General features: G+C 41.3%; 2 protein-coding genes across 2 annotated transcripts; both read left to right on the top strand.

Annotated features, from left to right (window-relative positions):
• Positions 1-1,440: 1,440 nt before the first annotated feature.
• Positions 1,441-9,949, top strand: LOC137256088 (ferroportin-like). The gene is made up of 8 exons (XM_067793788.1): positions 1,441-1,507; positions 2,677-2,744; positions 3,378-3,537; positions 4,320-4,562; positions 5,905-6,114; positions 6,815-7,147; positions 8,024-8,428; positions 9,457-9,949. Exons 1-8 carry the CDS (start codon positions 1,453-1,455, stop codon positions 9,768-9,770), a joined length of 1,788 nt encoding a protein of 595 aa, XP_067649889.1. The 5' UTR covers positions 1,441-1,452; the 3' UTR covers positions 9,771-9,949.
• A 3,628-nt stretch (positions 9,950-13,577) lies between these two features.
• Positions 13,578-23,536, top strand: LOC137255908 (ferroportin-like). The gene is made up of 8 exons (XM_067793498.1): positions 13,578-13,775; positions 14,822-14,889; positions 17,091-17,250; positions 17,720-17,962; positions 18,603-18,818; positions 19,265-19,579; positions 21,527-21,937; positions 22,595-23,536. The coding sequence occupies exons 1-8, from the start codon at positions 13,754-13,756 to the stop codon at positions 22,915-22,917; spliced, it is 1,758 nt and encodes a 585-aa protein (XP_067649599.1). The 5' UTR covers positions 13,578-13,753; the 3' UTR covers positions 22,918-23,536.
• Positions 23,537-24,208: the final 672 nt, after the last annotated feature.

Below are 24,208 nucleotides of genomic sequence, written 5' to 3'. Positions count from 1 at the left end.
TAGTCTTTAGTGTCTTTAGTTGCACCAGACAACCTGGCAACTGACATATGAGCATTCATCTATCCAGCTGAAATACACGCATACACCTTATCATTGAACCTGAACAGTCTTCTCCACTAACAGACCCATGAAGATTCTGGCTAGAATTGATCTTCGGTAACCCATGTTTGTCATATTATTCGACTAACGGGATCGGGTGGTCTGGCTTGCTGACTTGCTGGGCACATGTCATGGTATCCCAGATGCTCATGCTATTGATCGCGGGATTGTCTGGTCCAGACTCTAACTCGGACCTTCATGGGCATCCTTTACAGAGTTAATGAGAAACTGAAGGAACATCTATTCCTGGAACATCCATACAAAGTGTGGCCCTTGCTGTATCGGGTTTCCTACCTAATGTCAGGTTTTCATACAGCCATGTATTCCTTGAGTGTAAAATGTTTTGGCATTTGAAACTTTGGAATATGTTTCTGAATAAATTTTTTAAAAGAGATATTACTCACAAAAAATAATACGGACATGAACATGACATGGCATGACCTTGTAGATTGAGACTTAAGAAGGTAAATAAGGCATGAGTTGTTTAACTGCCGAATTTTAGATTGTTTTAACAACAAACGCTTTATGGATTCACTTTGCTGGCAGTGATGTGCTCCTCAGATTGATGGGCGTTATAGTAGTTTGTAAGGGACTGTTAATAATTTATGGCCGTGGATGGTTGGCATGGCGTGTGTATGTGAGGTGATGATTATGTTTATGGAGAAATGTGTGTAACGTGAATGCCTCACCACCCCCATCTACAAAACATCCTTGTCTAAAACCAGTGCAACAATCATAATAATCAGATAAATTTAGTTTTCTCCCTTTGCCAACAACTACAGCAGTCTCATGTCATATATGTGTTGAAGACCACGAAACATTTTTTCATGGATACCATTTCTTAAAAGAGGATAAACATAAATATATTCATTTCGGTTAACCATGTCGAACGCTTTCTTGAAATCCGTGAGAGTACAATAGAATCTGCCTTCTAGTTGTATGCTTTTGAACAATAGACTGAAGACTGAATATGTCAGCTGTTGAATGGGGACGCCATACAGTATCTCGCCTTATATGTTGCGTTACTCATCATTCAGAATGGATATTTATTTGTGAACAATCACTTAACATAAACATACGATAATTGATACTGTTTTCCATACATGCATTTACAGTCCTCCCAATATGCGTAATTATTATATTGTTCAAATGAAGTGCAAATAGACGTGTTTAGATGTATTAGGTTTCTGTGATAGGCGACAGCTACTCCAACATATCGTACTTCACAGTTCAGAAAATCACAATTAGCATTGTTGTATGATTAGTCATGAAATGATATAGCATTCATGGAGACAGGTGTCAGTGTTTTTCACTCTGGACATTGTGCAACTAGGGCAACCATTTGCCCAAATCATGGCGAATGAAAAAGATATGCGGAAGGTGTCAGAAGAGACTGGACTCGTGACAGGTGGGCAAAGTGTTTATTCATCGTTCATAGTTAGCGTATATCAAAGAGTCAATGTAACATATTCTTGGATTATGTATTTATGATTTGCTTTGTGTCCTCATTACCTTAAACACTGTACGCTGGAATTATTTCCATAAAAGCACTGAAGGGCCTTTAAGTCCGTGCATTATATAGAGAATACAAGGCGTTTGTGTGACAGATTACCAAGTCTTTATTAACTTCAGAAGCACGTGTCTTGCTCTGACTGACGAAATGTGCTGAGAACAGTAAATGAATCGACCACCAAGAGTTTCTGAAAAAATGGTTTTGAATGCACGTTATAAAGGATTACAGAACAGCGTGGAAGGTTGTGTTCTAGTGGTTACTCGCCGTGGGGCTCAAGAAGTTAATATCCCAGAGTAAACTGCCCGGTTATACATTTGAGGTTGTATGGAACCAGATCGGACACAACAAAGTCGCATACGATAAACTTGTACAAGGTATTACGACTGTAACGAAGTCGGAAGTGGCAGTCGAGTATAACGCATAATCGTTGTAAGACGTTATAAGAAGATATGAATCAGGTTTATTACAATCTGATGTCTTTCGATGTTTATCAAAACTCTAAATATCACTTTTGACGAATTATAGTGTTTACAAAATTACGCTTTATGAAATACAAAGACGGAAGACATTAAACTATGTAAAATATATTTAACTCAAATATCATACACCTAATATGCATTGGAACACTTAATTGTAATTGAAAAAGAAACGTTACAGTAAACTACTCTAACAACGAACACGCCTATAACGAACTGACAGATGTAACGAACTGGCAGATGTAACAGCTGAGAGATGTAACGAACTCACGGTTCAAACGAACTGACAGATGTAACACACAGACAGATATAACTCACTGACAGATGCAACCAGATGCACTTTCGGTCCAAGTTACATGATGTAACTTTTTCATGTAAAGGCCTGGAACAAACTAGGGTTATAAAAAATTAGCGGTCTCTTTGAGCTCGTTATAACCGAAGTTTACTGTATGTATTGAAAACACAAAACCTCGGACTTTGTTTAATAAAAACTTAATGTACTCAGTTCATGTATCACCACCATTACCCTCCTACATCTTGAATTCACTGCATCCGATAGTTGCCACCCATGTATGTTTCTTCTTGTAGGCCGTGTGAAAAGTGTTCTGACCAGCACCAGTTTCCTGGTATATTTCAGCCACTTCCTGTCAACATGGGTAAGTTGTAAATATCTGGTCCCGAAGTGGGCACATATACAGGTACATATATACGTTGCATCCTTGGATAAGACACCTAGATCTGCATTATTTCGTTTAACACAGGAGTAAAATGGGGGCCTGTGAGTATGTGCTGGCAATGTGAGTGTTAAGTTCATTGCTCCTAATAGGAGCATGACTGTATGGTCCCCAGGGAGTTGAACAAGTATCGGGAAGTACGATAAGATCCTGTGACCGGGGATACTAATGTACGTAGCGCTGTGAGAAGACAATGTTCCTGGATATGAGAGCCATATAAGCGAGCTGTTACCACTCCTAATGTATTTCATAAATATAGTGACCAAATAACACAAACTGAAAACTACGCTTATAACGACCTGACGGATGTAACGAAGTGTTGGTCCTGACCACACGTTGTATATTTTCCATCTGCATACTTGTAACGAATGCGTATAACTAAAATTAGTTGTCCCTTTGAGTTCGTAACGATCGCAGTTCACTATATTTGTAAATACATTCATTTAAGTTTTAGAACCAAGCCATATTGGCGAATGGGTTTCCCGAATCGAAAGCATATTTAGACTGGTAAAATGAAAATGGTCTCATAGCATTAGTGTCATGTCTTCTAACCAGGGCGACCAGATGTGGTGGTTCGGTACTGGTTTGTTCCTGATCGAGTTGTCCCCGAACTCCCTACAGCTCACTGCTTCGTACGGCTTGTCAACTGGCTTGTCCATCTTGCTACTGGGTGCCCTGATCGGAGATTGGGTGGACAAGACAGCAAGGCTTAAAGGTCAGTGTGACTCAGGTGGAAATGACCCGGCTAACAGAGTAATGATTTGTGATGAAAGCGATAACACCTGCCATGTTGACTGATTAAATCCATGTGACGAGAGCCTCTGGCCAGTCTTGCCGAAGGCATTTATAATATATTATATTAAACACGCTACTTTCATGGATGCCTCAAAAGGAAGATTAAACCTACAACGAAATGGATCAATTATTTTCTAAACTATTTAACACAAAGGTATATATACAAGTTTCTTTGCACCTAGCTGAAATAAGTGAAATATTGTACCCGCTTTTTAGTGTCTTTCCTAGAAAAGGTATAGAGTGGAAGCTACCACAACCGGCATCGGTCCTATCCGGCAAGTTGTCAACACCGGCATACAATCTCACCCCCATTCATGGCTAGACATTTACCATCAGCTCTACAATCCATTACTTTGTCAAAACCGGATTCTTCTTCAGTCCCAATGAGTGCCGGTTTAGATAGCTTCCACTGTAGTAGGGTATCACTTTGGACTGTTTGTTATGACTCTAATTACGGACAAAGTCCTAAGTTAATGCAGTGACCATGGTCGAATCAGCTTCATCAAGGTAGGGGTAGCCCAGTGGTTTAAGCGTTCGTTGGTCGCGCCAACGACCTTGGTTCAATTTCCCATATCGGTATGATTTGAAACCCATTTCTGGTACCCCGTTGTGGTATTGATGGAATATTACTAAAGGCGGAGTAAAACCATGCTTACTCATTCATGGAGGTTCATCATCTTGCTTTTGTGTCTACCGTTCCAGCTGCTCAGGTGTCTCTCGTTCTCCAGAACCTGTTCGTTGCCCTATGTGCTATTGCAGTGTGTGTCCACTTGTCCTACAGTGACCAGATCACCACATTATGGCATGGTTGGCTCAAACAAGTATCTTTCGTTACAATCATTCTTTTCGCAATCCTCGCTGACCTAAGCAGCACTGCCCGGATGATTGTAATCGAGAGGGACTGGATTGTGGAAATATGTGGTAACGACGTGGATAGTTTAGCAGGTGAGATTTAACTCATTCTACTCAACTCTAGTCAAGGATGGGCTTAAAGGTCAGAATGACCCAATTAACAGGGTAATGAATTTGAGATGAATCCTGTAAATACCTGCCATTTTGATCCCTTGAGTCTCTGGCCAAAATGTAACTCATTGCGCTTGTATTGTGTAACTTCTGTTAAGGATAGGCTGACCACAGTTAATATATGGAGGGTTTGCAGAGCCCTGTTTTATTACCCCTTGTTGAGCTTGGTGCCGTCATACAAGAGATGCTTGTTGTAAGAGGTGACTAACGGGATCAGGTGGTCAGGTTCGCTAATTTGGTTCACACATGTCATCGTATTCGAAATGCGCAGTACGATGCTCAATTTGATAATCACTGGATTGACTGGTCAAGATTATTTACAGACCTATGCCTTATAGATGGAATATTGCTGAGTGCGGCGTAAAACTAAACTCACTCCCTATCACAATCTTCAAAAAAAATTTCATGACACAGATTTTAATAATTTAACAGCTACTTGGGTATACTCGTAAATAACAAGGGCATCAAAAGATATGGTAATGTCATATTTGAAATACCTTCTAGTGGTTTACTGAAGGTGGGGTGGGGGTGGGGTATAAATGAAAGACTGTGAATGAGACCACGTGAGAATGTAAAACCCGGAAGAGGAATTATAACAAAAGTTAGATTCAGATGGAAAGAGAACTAAATTTAAGTATTTTAGTCTTGGTAAATAAATGTAAAAACGTGTGTAAACTTCACGATGTAGTTATCTAGTATTGGTATGTACTAGAGGACATGGCGGGCGAGCTGGCTAAGGCCCCAGGCTAGTGAACCAGCGAGCATGAGGTGTCTGGATCCTTGGAGCTTGTACTGGACATTGTACTGGACTTTGTGTGCCGACTCTTTCAGTGTTGTCACAACCCGTAGCATACAGTACAGTACCATGTGCACCTAAAAGAACCCATGAATCCGTTGGTAGATGACCAGATGGTGGCCACACGAATACGTACAAGCACCCAGTTGCAACGTGTACAGCAACGTGCAGTAAACTTGGACTAAGTACTGTGACAATGTGTTCCAGCCCATCCAGCTGTGAATGGGTACCTCGTATTGATGAGAAAGCCGCAATAACTCGGTACGCCTAGTGCCTTCAAAAGTAGTATGGTCCGCAGGGAGGTGAGATTGAGTATGGTGTACATTTGAGATTGATATCCAGTGATCGAGGGGAATTACCAGCGCCTTGAGCATGTACTAGTTGCCCGGATATATGCGCTATATTAATATCATATAATATAAATACTATTGACAATAAGAACACGGGTGTATCTTTATGTTCAACTAGAGATGACAGCAACCTTGAGACGGATCGACCTAGCAGCGACGATACTGGCCCCCGTGGTGACAGGGGAGATAATGTACTTCACCCAGTTGAGGAACGGAGCCATCTTCATGGCTGTCTGGAACCTTAGCACTGTGTTCTTGGAGTACTTCCTGCTATGGAAGGTGTACGTCACGGTGCCGGCACTACAGAATGCCAAATTCGGAAAGAAAGGTTCATCTTTATATCTATTCATTTACTTTCGCTTCCTTTCCAAAAGCAACGCCCGTTCGTTGTGTTGAGTGTTTCTTGTTTAAACGAGCAAGGGAAATTGTTTCATCTTTGGTATATATCATTAAAAATAACTAGGGGATATTCCATTTTGCGAGCATACTATTAGCCAATGCATATGGGAAAAAGGAATATATGTCTATACAGATGAAACGTTTCCAAAGGAAAGGAATAAATTGTCATACTTTCCTTTAATTTTTCTTCATAACCTGTTTCCTCCTTAGCTTCATCATTTGCAGTTTATCAGTCTTGCAAATCCAGGATCCCCTACGCTTTTAATAGGATATATATCTGCTATGTTTGGGAGACTTAAGACGCTGATATATGTATCTCTTACTTATCATGGTCAAGGCTGTAGGTGGGAAACATTAGGTCACATGGTACCAAGGTTACGGTGAATGTGTCTTGATAAATACATGAGTAGTTCCAGAAAATACTCATAAAAATCATCACTGTTGGTAAGGGCTGAAACGCCTAAAATATTCTTTCACGGGACATATTCGATGCCTTGAAAAAGTTCATAGACTTGAAATGGTGAATGGAAAATGTTTCCGAAGAAGGTCCCGGTCGAGAATCCCAGAATTTTTCAACGACTAACCCTAACTATCCGTATTATCCTAACTATCTAAGTTATTTGTTTTAGGTATGAACCATGATGCAGAAAAGGGTTACTTTACTGGGAAAGACACCGAGGTTGGCCCATCAGTAGATATATCGAAGTCAATGCAAAATGGCACAGTTATTCGGAAGGAACTCTTGGAGAAAGAACCTAATGGCACGGCTGTTCAATGCCAAGTTAAGAAACAAGGACAAAAAATGGTCGAAGAGACACCCTTGTGTTTTCGGGGAGCGTTTGGTCCTTTCATCACCCTCTACACTGGTTGGAGGACGTTCATGCAGTATGACGTTGCCAGCGCTGGCCTTGGGTTGGCCATGTTGTATCTGACAGTTTTGGGGTTCGACAACATCACCACCGGTAAGTTGGCGTCATGTTCATCAGGGGCAGTGGGCTAGTCTTGTAGTCAAAGGGTTCGTTCGTCACACCGAAGACCCGGGTTCGATTCCCCACATGTGCACAGTGTGTGAAGCCGCGTCCCGTGTCACCTGCCGTGATATTGCTGGAATATTGGTAAACGTGGCGTAGAACTAAACTCTCTGAGTCATGTTCATCAGCAGACCTCTAGCTGACCGGTAAATAATATAGTCTGGTCAAGACAATCCAGTATATCATCCTAGGCATAGATTTTACTGGGATACAATGCATCTGGTTAACCGGTTCGTGCGACATCATGGGTTGTTGAAGATCAATCATAACCTTGATCTATACGATGGTAAAGTTTCTGAATAGCAGCACATCAAATATCGGCCTTTTTGTGAACGACCATATACGATGCGTATTTGTGTAGTTTTCGCGTACCTACATAATTATCTACATAACTCCCCAAGGTACAACACTTGAATGCTTTCCATTTGTGTTCTTGTTCTTCCATCTGGCAAGACAATAAAGCATCCAGACCTTCAGACTGTCTCAAGGCAACGCAAACACACTCGAATGTATTTCAATTAAATGGTGAGTTCCCTCTGCTCACTTGAATACTCAATGACTCAGATGCCTTGGTACAATCGCAGCTTATTTTCTAAAATGACAAAGTCACCACGGGCACGAGGTTCCGCGTTGATTTCTCATTCAGAGAACCCGCTGGGAATCAGGGATTGTAAAATGTTCTTCATGTCTAAACACGTACTTTTACTATAGAAAAATAAATAGTATTTCTCTAGGTGATCATTTAATGTGTATGAAGAGACACATTTCTCAGGAAATCTCATTGGTCCCTCATACCCCATTTTGTAGGTTACGCGTATACCCAAGGGGTATCGGAGGGTGCTCTTGGTCTCGCAACGGCAACAGGGGCTGTGGTAGGCATCATTGGGACTCTTATCTACCCCGTTATGCGACGTCGTATCGGACTTGAGAGGACGGGACTGTTTGCTATGAGTTCCCAGATCGCCTGCTTGATGCTGTGTGTGGTATCAGTATGGACACCCGGAAGTCCATTTGAACCCTGGTACTTCTTGGAACGTCCAGTGTTACCTAACGTCACAGAGATTAACTCTACGTTTACCGTCACCAGTAACGTAAATGGTTACGTATCCACTGTGAGCCCAAGGGTTACATCGGGTGGAGAAGATCCACCGATAACTACAGACGTCGTTTCTGTCACGTTACTAATGGCGGGAATTGTTACGGCAAGATTTGGTAAGACAATTCATATTTTGGTGCGAGTGTATGGCTTTCCGACTTTGTCAGCTAACATATGCGTATATATTGAAAGCATATATATTTGTTAATTGCATAGATGAAAACATTATTGAACATTATTACATTGATGAATGATGTATGTATCGTGTTCTTTTATAAATAGACCAAAACGATAATGTTTTTATGTGAACGGAAAACAGTTTTGGTATTAAAAGTTAAACCGTTCAATAAAACATAACATAAAATTGTTTAGTCACAAATTGAATTGAACTTAACAAATATAACTGAAAAAAACCCGAAAAATTCCTTTTACTTTGGCGTACATCTTGGAATTTTGTCAACACCAGATGGCGCAACGTATAAGATGTGAATTGCATAGAAAATACTGTCTACGACAATACAATTATGATATGTTGAGCGTAGAATGACATGATTAGATATTTAAGCCATCTCGGATTTTCTACCACTAGCAGACACTGCTGAGACGAATCCATATGCAAAAATGTTTGGAATCAATTGCTCGATGTTACGCGCCACGTTTGGTGCTTTTATCCCTAAGTGCACAAACTTGACAAAATCATGGCCTTAAACGCGCCACTATAAAGAAGAATGTAAACACAAAGGGATATTTACAATTGTGTTTGATAAATCCATTAGCTGAGTACGTAAGATGAACGTAGTCCATTCATGTTTACCACCATCCTGTAAAACGTCTTTGTGAGGATATGAAAGAACTTAACATGCACACTGATATTAGGTTTAAAACAAGTACGCTAAACAACGTTATAAAAACATACGTGTCATTCTGCAGAAGGTTTGTCCGATTTTCGCAAAGAGAAGCATCGACTATCATTTGAATAATATTAACTGATAGTCATATGCAACAACGTCATTCAATCCGAATGTATCCTTAATCATAAATGTCGTGTCTCTTTACCTATTTGAATGTTCGTGCATTCCATTTAGTTATTTTACTATCCTGAAACTTAATGAACCCGTGTTGTAAATGCTGTTAAATATTTCAGGTTTATGGATCGCTGATTTGACGATCACACAGCTGTTTCTTGAACACGTGGCCGAGAATGAAAGGGGTATTGTGAACGGTGTTCAGAACTCACTCAACAGACTCGCAGACATGCTGAAGTTTGCCCTGGTCGTGAGCTTCCCGCAGACTGAAGTGTTTGGTTACCTTGTGATAATATCCTTCATGTGCGTGTTGATCGGTGACGTCATGTACATGACATACTCGAGACAGGCAAGGGGGCACCTGTTCCCATTCCATAACCTGTTTCGTAGAGATAAGGCGAAGGACGAAAGGCTAAGGTCTGTGTCTCCTTGATGTCAAAATATGTTGATTGAGTCAGTTCTTGGACAATGTGTTATGTCGAATGAGACAGTGGTGTATACATGATTTTTTTATACTAACTGTATGTTTTACGTTCAACGAGATATTGTTCCAAAGGCTTACTTATTTTAAATTGTGCGTCTGTATATACAAATAAAGTCTCTGCAGATATTTGATACAGAGTGTTGTAAATGAACAATTGAGCGGTGGTGCAGCCAGATGGTTAACGAGAAGACACGATTTCCCTTATGGGAACAATGTGAGAAGTCCATTTCTGGTGTTCCCAGCAGTGATATTTGTGGGATATTGAAAAGACCACACTCACTTTTAATGAAGAATAAACAGAAACTAGGAACACAAATGAAGGTAACCATTTGTTTACACGTCCAAGCAATAAATTTGGCCTGTGAAAATGGGCAAAAACATTATTGTACGTTTGTTGTTGACATTAATTGCTCAGTGTGTCAATTTAAGCTGTTCTACACGTTTACAATGAATTAATTTTGTGCATTCGGAGAGCGAATGCTAGGGAAACGAACCCAGATCTTCAGATGGAGTCAGTTTGTTCGATTGATTTCCTTCAACGAAACGATTTACACATTCAGAAATAACGATCCGATGACATTGTTTGGAAAAGCTTAACTATTCAGCCAATTAAAGTCATCTAAGACGGATTCCCGTTCATGACGTAAACAATTGTAATTAACGCTAACACGCAGCGTTTTGTGGGAAGGCGGTTGATTGGTAACGTCATGACACAAATTTGTCACAACGTTAGTACTACGTCAATTTTAACGTTATGTCACAACGTAACAACAGCGCTGCTTTGGTCTCCACAACGTAAAAGACGTTATAACAACGTTGGCGGTTTCTTTAAAACGTTTCTCTTTGAGAGTCTCTCTTCACTAGTCAGCTACAGCCTCAGAAAACATACGATCAAAACAACATGCATATTGACGTGAAATGAATTTCTTATTTGTTTCTTATGTACTGTTCACTACTGAGAAAACTATTAAACTATTACCGTTAAATACAATGTTATGACAGCGTAAAATACGTTAACATTCAATAACTTTAACCTCGTGACGACGTTAAACTGACGTTCCACAACGTCAGGCCACAACGTACGTAGTGACATCGTAAATGGGAGTCCACAGAATAACGTTGTAATAACGATAACATTGTACTCAAGTGGGGAATCGAACCCGGGCCTTCGAACGTTTTAACCACTAGGTTACCCCACCACACCCAAGGCCGAGAGGAATACAAGTGTTAGAGAAAGAAAATTCTTAATTTTGGAGATTAACTGCCTCTGCCATCGTATCCCTATTGCGTTGGTGGATGCTCGTGATGTCTTCAAACAAACAAACAAACAAACAAACAAATTCTTTGTAGTTTACGAAAATGTACCCCCACTCTGTGTTAGTTGTGTAGATCTGCTTTATTTACCGAAGTTATGATGTTACTAATAATTACTAAGACTACACATTAGCATGTATACCGGCTTACCTATGCAAAATGATGTTACGTTTGAACTTCTCATCTTAGCACGGTGTTCAGTTACTCTACGGCTCTACATATGCGTTTAATAAGTTTTAATGAGTCCTCACTGGAATAAATGCTGTATTGTGTGTATTATGATTCTGTGAGCATGTTCCACCCACGTTCTGCTGTAACATATCTGTATCATGAGTGAGTGAGTGAATGGGTGAGTTTAGTTTTACGCCGCACTCAGCAAATATTCCAGCTATATGGTGGCGGTCTGTAAATAATCGAATCTGGACCAGACAATCCAGTGATCAACAACATGAGCATCGATATGCCCAACTGGGAACCAATGACATGTGTCAACCAAGTCAGCGAGCCTGACCATCCGATCCCGTTAGTCGCCTCTTACGACAAGCATGGGTTGCTGAAGGCCTATTCTACCCCGGGGCCTTCACGGGTCATATCTGTATCAACCAACTCAGATTGAAATTGTATTGTGACGAAGAGTGAGTGAGTGAGCTGAATTTAACGCCACACTCATCAATATTCCAGCTATGTTGTCAACCATGTCAGCGAGCCTGACAACCCAATACCGTTAGTCGCCTCTTACAATAAGCACGGTCATGTGACGAAGACATATTCATTAGTATTATGATTGATGTCACAATATATCAAGTAAGTAATGGTGGTATTGTTAGACAAATGGGGTAATTATACATGTGATGCGCCTAATTATATGGCCAATTCACTTCATTTGATATTCATTGTCCATCATACGGAGAATGATCACTGACAAACACACTGTAATAAGCCGACTTGGAGCACGGTTTCGGGATGGTGGTAGCGTACAGGTTAAAGCGTTCACTCGTCACGCCAAAGATTCTGGTTCTGTTCCCCAAATGTGTACAGTGTGTGAAACCTATATCTGGTATCACTTGTAATATTGCTGGAATATTGTTCAAAGCGGTGTAAAACTAAACTCACCCAATATCATCTATTATGCCGGTAATGGACAGTCACGCAAACAAATTTAAGACGAAAACACTTTGATCTGTATACACCGCTGTAAAAAAATCATCAAAACCAATGACATGTCTGTACCCTGAAAGAGAGATAGAGAGAGTGGGGAGGGATGGAGGAGAGAGGGGAGAGAGGCGGGGAGAGAGGGAGAGGGAAAGATTGATAGAAGGACGGGGGAGTTTCACACTGATTTTAGGAAAATGTCAACATCGTGACCGGGGAAACAAGAAATTGCCTCAGATATTGCACTGATGCGGAGAATAGAATTAGGTCTTCGGCTAGACGAGGAAATGCTGTAACTGGTGTGCCCCATTGCACCTTATGCACTACAGGTTATTAATTTATTTTCTCAGTATAGTGAAGGAAAACAGTTTCTTTTCATATATGTATATGTTACAGTGTTCCAAATCATTACAAAGAGAGCTTATAGATATTATACTGGAGCCACTGAAGCTTGGGAGAATGTGCGCATTGAAAGACTAAAAGCGATAGCTTGTGCGTTCTCAGTCGTTAACATAACACTTAAACAGTTTTGTGTGATTGCTCTCAATCTTGAATACCATTTCACATCCAGTCATCAAAATTACTTTGGTTCTTTAACAAAGTGAACATAAACAAGAAGGAACCAGTATGTATATGATAAGTACATAAGTAAATAAGTAACTGGCACTTAACCATGGGGTCGCATTGCATACAACACAAACACCGACGTCTATTCAATGGAGATGCTTGAGGAAAAATTGTTGGGCTACAATCAATTGTATTGTGACCACGTACCCCAGCCAGCACGTGTCTGTTGCTCGTGGGTATCTAGTTTGACCCAACACCTGTTGTTTTAAAGGGTTTTCACGTTTGACCGCTTCATTAATCCCATACAATTTGGCTGGATGGATGGAAGGGAAGACCTCCGCGAGACGAGGTGTTCACATCTAAACATAAACAGAAATATATGTTTAAAATATCACCAACCTCTTTATGCTGGAAGGGTCTGGCCTCATATCGCAAACAATCGATATTTGTGTACGAATACCATAACACATTACATATCAATCATAACACCATGTGTTTTCTATGAATATCATGCATAAAACTTATGCAGCACTGTGATTGTTAGAAAATAAAATCATAATTACTGATAAATTGTGTTAAAATTGCCGTGTTGTACATAGTTTGATATGTTTGTTGGAGAGATATTGAATGCTGGTATCGGGGGAAATTCTTAATTCAGATTCGGCAGTAATAAATATATGATATGAATACATTAAAAGAGCCACTGATTTGGGCTGGGTTTGCTCCCGAGAGAGACAGTTGTAAGGTAGTTAACACAGTGAAAATATACTCTGCTCGGAACCCTTCACGTCGACTATGTCACTTGACAAGGCCACCTGATTCAATCGCATATCGTCGTTTGTGGCAACCGTGGGTAGTATTGGGCAATCTTTGGCAGTCTCTTACAGCTGTTGGCAAGCATGGCCGACGCAAACAAATGTTGTAAGTTCCATCAGAATTTCATTGTTTTCATGACGTCACAGGTCAACTTTTATAGTGAGTGAGTCAGTTTGATATACCCGTCATGTGCTGTTTCAGTTATATCATGAAGTGTCATCTAAATTGGGGGGTCAAGATAAATGATGCTGTCTTTTGTGTTTTAGGATATTGCAAAAAGTGTATAACCTTCAGATATGTACAACTCGTTCCTGCCAGCTTTAGTGTATGTTATGTGTACAATATGACTGATATATCATAGTGTATTCGACGTAGTTGTGAAGTTGAGATGGTATGTTGTGTATTAATGTCAGGAATAAGTATTTCTCCCAGAGGAGACGGTATATTGTCTATTGATGTCAGGACTATTTCTGCAAGAGGAGATGGTATGTTGTAGCTAATGATAGGACAGAGTACTCATACAAGTTGAGATGGTATCCTCGGCGTTAATGTCAGGGCGAAGTATATCTGCAAGAGGTTATGACTTGTTTTATCTAATGATAGAGCAAAGTACCCGTGCTCTTTTTCTTCTTCACACCTTCAGTTCTATTTTTCATCAGTTTGCAGTCAAATAATACTGGATTAATTTAGTCCAATATGCAAGGTAATCCACGCAAAAATAGTTTAATACAAATGATTACAACACGCCCTGACCGTTACATAAGTTCAGTTACTGACAAACACTGTGCGAAAAAGGTTCCAAATTTTGCTGGTCTATCGGGCTAGCCAAGAAAATCATTCACTAGCCCGAACACGGGTTTCATCATTAAACTTCTAATCTGATGAACATTTTTGAACATAATATTGCATAATTTATAAAAGTGGAGATTGTGATATATTTACAAAATGACCTGTCAAGATTTACTGGTCCGACGGGATTTTTGGCTATTTTGCACGCTGCCTATAAACACACTAATGAGGTACCCTGGTGGCATGCCGGCCATTACTAATTTTCGGATCTTGCCGGGTCTCTTACCTGTTACGCCAAATACGTTTTCGCGGACAATCGAGACTGGTTTATTTCTTGCATTTACGCTTTATGTTCCTTTCAGGGTGGCCGAGATGGTGCGTGCGTCAGACAAACATGTATATCTACAGCAGCCATTTCCTGTCTTCATGGGTGAGACTTTAGTGCCTATATAGTTATACATATTTGGCATCTATACGTTTACAACGAGAAGATTAAAACGAGCTTATTTCAATCCTTGAGTCTGCAGTCAGGGTATAAACGTGTTACCAGCCGTCAAAGGTGATGTTATTCGCTGTTCAGAGTTACGCCCCTTAGACGTAACAGGGACCTGTGACATAGGTTCAAGTGCCATATTTGCCATGAGTAGGTTTCTTGGTTTGACAGGAAAGCACTAGGGTGGTATCGCTCTAAAATCTGCATACATTTTACCCTCTCTCCAAGATGACCAACCATACCCCCATTCCACTGACCATCGGAACCTCATATGAAGCCCATCTGATCCCAATTTTGCGAAATTTTCAGCGTTCCGATGAGTTCCGATGAAAATTCACCCAAAATCGTTTTTTGAGGTTCCCCTTTTTCGGTAGAATCCGACAGAGATCCAACATTGATCGGATTAATGCGATGAAACACTGGTAGTGGTCCGACGTCTCTCCGCCATATTCATCGGCGGCGTCCGACTAATATTACTGCGGGTCGAATTGTAATTCGAGGGTGACCTGGCACTAATTTGGCAGTTCCAACACCCTCCGGACAACCGGACAAATCGGTTACTATTCGTAGGGTAATCGTACACTGACACAATACTGGTCGGATTTGTTCCCAAAATCCACAGTAGAGTATAAACGTGGACTGCACTTTGACCATACTCGACATGGATCAAAGTCCTCGCAAAGCAGCATCCCTGGGCTTTGTCTTTATACCACAGTAGCAAACCATGCAACATGATGCAATGACCCTTGAGACTTCCTGAGAAGAAGGCATGGAAGACCGAGTCGTTATTGGGGTCGACCATGGCTGCAAGTCGATAGAAGGATGACATATAGGCACTACATCAGACTCATGAATGAACTGCGAATGGATGACCAACGGCATTCTTCATTTTCTTTGAGGATTTTTTAATGAACTGCTCCAAAGCCTCATACCAAGGCTCATAAAGAGTGATACCAATGCCAGGACAGCTCTTGAACCTGGTTGCAAAAGTTAGCCTGCATCCTAAGGACAGGCAAAGAAAATAGTTTATTACAAATACAAATACAAGCAGCAGGCTAGATGGCCAATGAGACACACTGGACAATACGTGCATAAAATGTATAAATATAAGATTAAACAGATTAATCTTAAAATATAAGGTTAAAATGGGCGATTATCCTAAGACGTCACCACGGATAGGAATCGGATGGTGGTATATGTCATGTAACCCTCCTTTGAGAATTGAATTGGTGATGGACAGCTATCAGACGCGTCGGGCAGTTGGCAGATTTCAATCAGATGAGCGTCGGATGACTGGTAATCATCGGACACTTGTCACATAGCCTTCACACGTCGGCTAGGCACGTCCAATCTGACCGGACATTTGTCCGACACTGACTTGATTCACAACGGGAAATAGGGTCCGATGGCGAACTTAACTCTAAGCTTAGTTACGTTTTCGCCACGCCGGAACACCCACGACACGTCGAACACTGGCCTGATCCACACATACAAATCGGATTCATCTGACTGTGATACAATACTCTTCTGTGGGTTACCGGAAGGAAAACACTTTGCTTCCGATGAGTAACCGATGAGCCAGAAATCTCTGTGGAATGGGGGTGATTGTTATAAAACAGTGTTCAATAGGCGTTCAACCCACCAATGAAATTATTACAGTGAAACACAGAGTCAGTTATTGATGGGGATGAAGGATATCGGTCGTATTAGGATAACCCTGTGGCTAATGCGATCGGTTGATAAGCACTGATGGAATTGGCTCTATTCCGACATGGCCACAATGTGCGCAGACCATTTCTGTTTCCACCAATTTTAGAATATTGCTGAAACTATTACCGTTTCTGGTTTCAGGACAGGACGCCGAAAGGGTTTCACACAAGAACATTCATTTTTTTTAAAAAAAAAAAAAGTAAAAAAAAAAAAATGTTAATGTCCACACATTACCAGTGTTCTTTGTTGTTACCGTGGCTGTGGGGTAGTCCAGTGGTCAAAGCGCTCGCTGAAGGCACGGGTTCTATTCCAGACATGTGCACAGTGTGAGACGCTAAATTTCTGGTGTCTCCTGCCGTGATATTACTGGAATATTGCTAAAACGGCGTAAAGTCATACTCATTCACTCGCTTTGTTGTTACTTTCAGGGAGATCACATGTGGATATTTGGGTCTGGTCTGCTCCTGGTGGAGATCCTGCCCGAGTCCCTTCAGCTGACGGCTATCTACGGCCTGAGCGTGGGCATCGCGGTGCTACTGTTAGGGGCGCTGATAGGAGATTGGGTCGACAGGACAGGGAGACTTCGAGGTGAACTCCAAAGTTAACTAATTAAGGGTCACAGCGATGCTAATAACTCGACATCACTCATTGCGATACATCCTGTTCTATACTCTGTCGTTACTATACATCGGGATACAAAGTTAACAATACTGTGTCTTAAGTCGACATCATACCCGCAGTACAATGTAGTGATGCAATATGCTAACGTAACTCGACATCACACACGGCGATATTAAAATACATTATACTTAGTCGTAACTCGACATCTAACATTCCGATAAGATAATACGTTATACTCATTTGTAACTCGATATCACACATTGCAATACAGCGATAAATTCAGTCTCGACATCAAACAAAGGGTTATACTATATAACCCGACAATTTTGACGCCATCGTTTCTTGTTCGTGGCTCAGCCACATGACAGCGTTCGTCAGTTTGAATAAAAAACGATCGAGTGATTGGTATTATGATCAAGGTTAATATATTCCCCAGCTGTCCAGACAGCGCTGATTCTTCAGAAAACGTTCATTGTCCTGTCTGTGGCGACTGTCTGTGGCTATCTGTGGTACAGAGACACAACTGACGAACCTATGGAGGGTTGGAAGCGCAATCTCTGTTATGGGGTTATTATCCTCTTCGCGGTCCTGGGTAATCTGGCCCAGGTTGCACGAGTGATTACCATAGAAAGAGACTGGGTCGTGGAGATCTGTGGTGGAGACAGCGATATGCTGGCCAGTAAGTACTTACAGTATTGGTCCAAAAGGACCTGTGGATTACCAGTTCTAGATAATCACATCTTTGTTTGATTATGGCACATATCATGAGCCCATTGTCTAAGTAAACGATTCCTATTCATATGAAACTAGGACCTAGGATCGACCTAGGAATGATATCATTTCCGACTTTGCCCCTCCAAACTTGATTATGAAACGTTTGGTTTCCTTTCGCATATATGCCCAGAGAAGAATATGGCTGTCGTCACTTCCGGAAAGGGGTGATACGTATGCATACTGGTCTGTCATAGAGACCGTGAAACAAATGTATCCACGGAAGTTCATGCAGGTCTAGAATGTGTGGTAAAACTGGATAACCACAGTTTCAGTAAACAAAGAAAGTCCCTTTGCTCCTTTTCATCATATTTAGGGACCATAATTTCTGTAAAATACAGTCCTTTCAGAGAGTAATTGTTAGTCTTTATGGCAAGTAGATATTTTCTGTGACATGTGCAAAGCCGCATATTTTTCTTTATAAAATATGAACGGATATAAAACAATTAAAACCATACTGCAACAAGGTAATCATTCCGTTCAAACTCGTAACCGAACAAATGTGCAATACTCGACAACGTCCGATAATTGATGTTGGTGTATCTCAGGTATGACTGCAACATTGCGAAGGATCGATCTGGGAACTATGGTCGTGGCTCCGATCGTCACGGGTCAGATTATGACTCAGTTCGGGCTGAAGGTCTCGGGTGTGTTCATCGGGGTGTGGAACGCGGTCTCGGTCTTCTTCGGCTATTATCTCATGTGGAAGGTGTACCAGACCGTGCCGTCTCTCAGGAAAGATAAGAAACTCTGGAAAGGAAAAGGTAGATGATACAGTTTAACTGAACGATGGTCCCAAAATACGTTTCCCTTTAACGAGCACAGACATCGCTCTTGCTCGGAGAAATGTATTATTCTGTTTGCGTTTCAAAATTAAAATGTTTTGCTAATAATGAATATTTAACTCATAGGCAATGTCCTTCGTTATTCCGGACTGCACCGATGTGTGTGTGTGTGTGTGTGTGTGTGTGTGTGTGTGTGTGTGTGTGTGTGTGTGTGTGTGTGTGTGTGTGTGTGTGTGTGTGTGTGTGTGTGTGTGTGTGTGTGTGTGTGTGTGTGTGTGTGTGTGTGTGTGTGTGTGTGTGTGTGTGTGTGTGTGTGTGTGTGTGTGTGTGTGTGTGTGTGTGTGTGTGTGTGTGTGTGTGTGTGTGTGTGTGTGTGTGTGTGTGTGTGTTAATAGTTATATGTAATCAAGAATTTCAATCGTCAGGCCTCGGTTCCACAACTATCCATGAAGACAGTCATATAAGGTTGTCCGACGTCACAGCATACCCTAAATTGAACTGTAACGAACCTCTGGTGACAGACAACGCAAAGGCGTTGGATGACCCAACAATGCCACCACTTGCTGAAGCGGAGATTGACGTCACTGATGAAGACTCAACCTGCTTGAGCCGCTTCTTCTATAGCTTCTTAGTGATGTACAGGGGGATGCGAACCTACAAGAGATATGACGTCTTCAGGGCGGGCTTGGCACTGGGGTTCCTCTACCTGACTGTTCTAGGCTTTGACGGGGTCACAGTAGGTAGGTATAGTTTTCTGTCTTCTCTGAAGTTTGCTTGTTGTTTAAATGATGCACTTTGCAACATTCCAGGCCATATGGCGGCGGTCTGCAACTAGCCGGATCTGTATCAGACAATCCAGAGATCAAAAGCATGAGCATAGGTCTATGCAAGTGGGATACAATGACATGTGTCAACCAAGTCAGCGAGTCTGACCATCTGATCCCCTTAGTCGCGTCTTCCGACAAGCATGGGTTGCTGAAGAGCAAGTCTTACCCGAATCTTCACTGGTTCTCTGAAGTCGGCCCCCGGTAACTGATGTTTCTCCCAAAGGATCCCCTGGCTATTCCTATGACATTTAGAAGTTCACTGTGGTTAACAGGATGTCATAACCTTGCAATGTTATGACCTAAAATGGAAAGGTTCACTGTTCCAACATGGATGCCTGCCAGCGCAGACCAAGACAGTATTGGGTTTAAACGGGCCGAATGCCGAAAGAATCCGAAAGATTGACTAGTCTTTCGGGCACCCATTGTTTTCTTCAGGAATGTACAGTACAGTCCGTTTGAGTCAGAAACGGACGGACGAATTGCAAATGTTATCACTGTACAAAACTGCCATATAAATAGTACACATGTTTATCATTTATACCCAACAGATTTCGTATACTTGAACATTGTCCGGACTCCACCAAAAATGTTGTTGAAGAAACTGTCATCATTGAAAAACGCAAAAGTTGTTGTCTGTCGCGGCGGGGTGAAATGGAACAGCCAGTCATAGAGGGGGATATCTCAAACTCTATTCCGTGAGACCTGTCGGTTCCTCGTCTGTCGTAGTGTCATATTGCCTTTGAAAGCCGTGCGATCTGAAATTTGTCGAGCCACGATATCATATCACCTTTTCGACTGTTCGATGCCGGAGTTTTACTGTCGGAGTCCTGCACTCTGCGGTATGGGTTTCTGTCCATTACCATAAAAGACTTCTCTAGTACAGCTAGTACCAACTTGTTTTTAACCCAGTCGAAGAAAAGCGCACCATTCATCTCCAATGGTAGTCTCTGTTATCTGTGGACTTTGCCCTAAATACCAAGCCGCAGCCAGGAGAAAGCCTTTGCTGGAGCAACCATGTGCGAGGCACTGACCCAGGTCTCGTCCCAGGACACTGGTTCGAACCCTTCCTCGCACTTCTTCTTTACTACCCTGAGAAAATTGTCTTTCAAGTGGACGATATCAGGGCGTTCACAGAGTACTGACCTATCGTACACTATAGTCATCAACTGTTTCACGTCAGCATTCAACTTCATTTTTCATCAGGCATATGTATCCCCTGCACGACGAGATAGTAGCTCTTTCGTTTCTGAGGTTTCATCCCGCCGCGACAGATAAAGATTCAAAGATTAAAAATTCTAGGATCCGCCCATGCCCCGAATTAAGCCACTTTTGAATATTGAATATTACGCCTCTTTTCGGTTACGCTCGATAGATTGCACTGCTTAATATGTAAATACCGGTGAGGGGTTGCCCATCCAACAATCGCGTGTAAGCTCGGGCTTTTCATACTGGTGGCTAAGCACCTGGAACAACCATTTGCCTTCTTAGATTAAATTTCCTCCCATTACTGTGTAATATAAGAGGTGTAAATGTAGACATGTGTTGTAGAATGACGATGGGAATGAAAGTGTTTTGCTTGAATGTAATGCTGACAATGTTAGAGATAGTATTTTCCTGTAAACGGTCAGTTGAAATTAGTTTAATAATCAGAATATACTGACTAGTAACTGCAGATATACCCTTGTAAATTGGTCTATTTACATCAAAGAAGCAATTGCTTATAGAAAAATGTTACATCATTAGACATGTAAATTACTTAGTTTCTCCTATTCTACAAAAACTGTACTCTTTTTGTATGCATTGTACTTGGACCGACGGCCTACAAAACGATATAAACGAATTGACTTGAATACCCTACAGGTTACATATACACACAGGGTGTGTCCGAATCCACCCTGGGGCTGCTGATGGGCGGGGCAGCCCTTAATGGTGTCTTCGGTACCATGGCCTACCCAGTGATCAGACGTCGAATTGGCATCGTTAGAACAGGACTCGTTGCCTTAGGAGCTCAGTGGATCTTCTTAACATTGTGTGTACTTTCTATCGTTCTGCCCGGAAGTCCCTTTGATCCTTACTACTGGTCAAGGTCACCGGATGACCTTGCCAAGATCGACAACTGCACCTACGTCAACACTTCCGTTCCGCTAGGGGTTGGGTTGTTCAACGTCACCGGTGATGGACATGGGGATGCCTGTGATGGAATGGAAGCGACGCCAATGTCAGTCATCTCCATCTGTGTGTTTATGACTGGTATCATTGGAAACAGATTCGGTAAGCCGTTATTAGGTTGCTTTTTGTTCTAAAAAATATTTTTCATTTGTTATCTGCGTCTCGGGAATTTGTTCGGTAAAAATCTGGTTGCAAGGGAGAGTTTTGTTTTAACTCAATTTAGGATTAAGTCCCGTCTAATTAATTGTGATAAGGTGCGCAAGTAATGTTGGTTTTCCTAACCTGCATGGGCCTATAGGTTAAAGGGTCACGCTCTAAATTTCCCCACCTTAAAATATCGCTAGAATATTGCAAACATAATCAAAGTGGCTTAAAGCCCAACTTCTACAATTTTAAAGATCAAAGTTATATGCAGAGTTGCGTCGCTTAGTCGTGCCAGAATCCTATAGTCATGGGTTGCTGTTTGTGTGGTCATAATTCTTGTCGTTGTTTTGGTCCCATTGCTCTGGTATACTTTTAAAACTTGGTTTTCCCCATATAACCAATATGCTGATGTACTATTAAATGCGGGGTAAGACCCTGCTTCCTCGAGTTTACTCACACCAGACATTCATAAAATCCTTAGTGGACCCAAGTGGCTCCAGCCGAGCCCCTGTTAACACGAGTCTAGCCCCTAGCACAAAAAAACTGGCCTGGCATAACCGGCCCCGACGAATCTGTCCAAGTAAGTGTTATAAAATTGAAATATTTTGTTCACAGGGGTGTGGATGGCGGACTTAACAATTACCCAGCTGTTTCTTGAGACGGTGGCAGAATCCGAAAGGGGCGTGGTTAACGGAGTACAGTCGTCAATCAACATGCTGATGGACATGTTGAAATTTGCCCTGGTGGTCGCTTTGCCCCGCCCACCCCTCTTCGGTTTCCTGGCGATGATCTCGTTTTGTTCCGTCACCACAGCCGATGTACTGTATGCATCTTACTCAAGAAAAACCAGAGGTCATCTCTTCCACTTTACTGATTGTGGGAGGCCAGAAAAGAAGACTAGAGCTCGACAGAATAACATAAAATCAGCTTTTGCCTAGAAAAGTCTAAAACAGCTGCTGTTTACTTATAGTTGGTATACCGCTAGCTTCCATAAAAAAAATAAATGATTCAGTGAGCTTAGTGGATGTTATAACCTATTGTGGTATGAATAATCCTGTGATATAAATTGAACACTGTCAAAACAAACTGATTCAGTGAAATCTAGTTTGAAATCCAAGATGGACGGCCACTGTTTACATTAAGAACGTTATAGGAGTACATGCAAAACTGCCATCTTTTTAAAGAATTACACGGTAAACTGGATTTTTTTGTGCATAATTGAAAATAGATTAAAACTTTGATATAGCAATGACATAAGTTTTACACAAGCTAAGCATAGATATTAAAGTGTAACGAAGTTGGCATTTTCCGCAGCAAGTCTTAAATATCGGCAATTTTTTTCACTTTTTTTATATCACAGAATTTTAGATATTCATACACCCATATGATCATTACATTAGATTCACAAAATACTACCATTTGCACAGCTTTCTTATAACATTGAAACCGTAAATTGTATTCGCGCATTTACATCCATGTCACACGTGCGTTTTAGTTAAGTGCACATTTTGTTCTTAGAATATTTGCATGATATTTGTCTAAAGATTATCAAAAGCCTGGCATTGTTTGTTTTAAATATGTAGTGTTGGAATATTGTTCATGTGATTTTTGCAGTGTGAGCTTATAGAAACCTACAATCCTTACAAAAACTGAATGTGTTTGGAAGGTAGAAAAGAACTGTACATTTCTTATAATACTTCATATATTATCACCGTGAAGATCCGGGTTAGAATTGATCTTCAGTAAGCCATGCTTGTCGTAAGAGGCGAGTAAGGAGACTGGTAGTCAGGTTCGTATACCAATTGCGTGGATCGATGCTCGTGCTGTTGACTGGATTGTCTAGTACAGACTCGATTATTTACAGGTTGCCGACACTGGAATATTACTGAGTGCGGCGTAAAACCGAACTCATTTGCACATAATCGCGGCCAGTGCAACTGTCATTTCTACAGTTCAGTACCCGCAAAGCGCAGTACATTCTTATGGGCGGAAACCGACTCTTTCGAATCAAACTAATTGACACGATGCCTCTCATTTTGTGGATCTAATGACACAGTAATCATCAGTTATGTTTCCAAATTCTGGGTAACAGGGAGCGAAGTATCTGTCTGGTTTATGTATCTCGAAAATGAATGAACATGGCAAGCACCGAATGCTAAAATGATAATTATTATTGTGGCGTAGATATTTATCACCCTGTTGTTTCTACGTGCAATTACATCTACACCA

Source organism: Haliotis asinina, chromosome 11 (assembly GCF_037392515.1).
Source record: "Haliotis asinina isolate JCU_RB_2024 chromosome 11, JCU_Hal_asi_v2, whole genome shotgun sequence".
Lineage (NCBI taxonomy): Eukaryota > Metazoa > Mollusca > Gastropoda > Lepetellida > Haliotidae > Haliotis > Haliotis asinina.
Note: the sequence above shows the minus strand (reverse complement) of the source record. Positions and strands in the feature narration are given on the sequence as shown.

Bases quoted from the DNA above. Each gene is read 5' to 3' on its own strand.
- LOC137255908 (XM_067793498.1), top strand. From the start codon at position 13,754: ATGGCCGACGCAAACAAATGTT. The intron at 14,890-17,090 runs GTGAGACTTTAG...TGTTACTTTCAG, and splicing joins GCCATTTCCTGTCTTCATGG to GGAGATCACATGTGGATATT. The intron at 17,963-18,602 runs GTAAGTACTTAC...GGTGTATCTCAG, and splicing joins AGACAGCGATATGCTGGCCA to GTATGACTGCAACATTGCGA.
- LOC137256088 (XM_067793788.1), top strand. From the start codon at position 1,453: ATGGCGAATGAAAAAGATATGCGGAAGGTGTCAGAAGAGACTGGACTC. The intron at 6,115-6,814 runs GTTCATCTTTAT...TATTTGTTTTAG, and splicing joins TGCCAAATTCGGAAAGAAAG to GTATGAACCATGATGCAGAA. The intron at 8,429-9,456 runs GTAAGACAATTC...TAAATATTTCAG, and splicing joins AATTGTTACGGCAAGATTTG to GTTTATGGATCGCTGATTTG.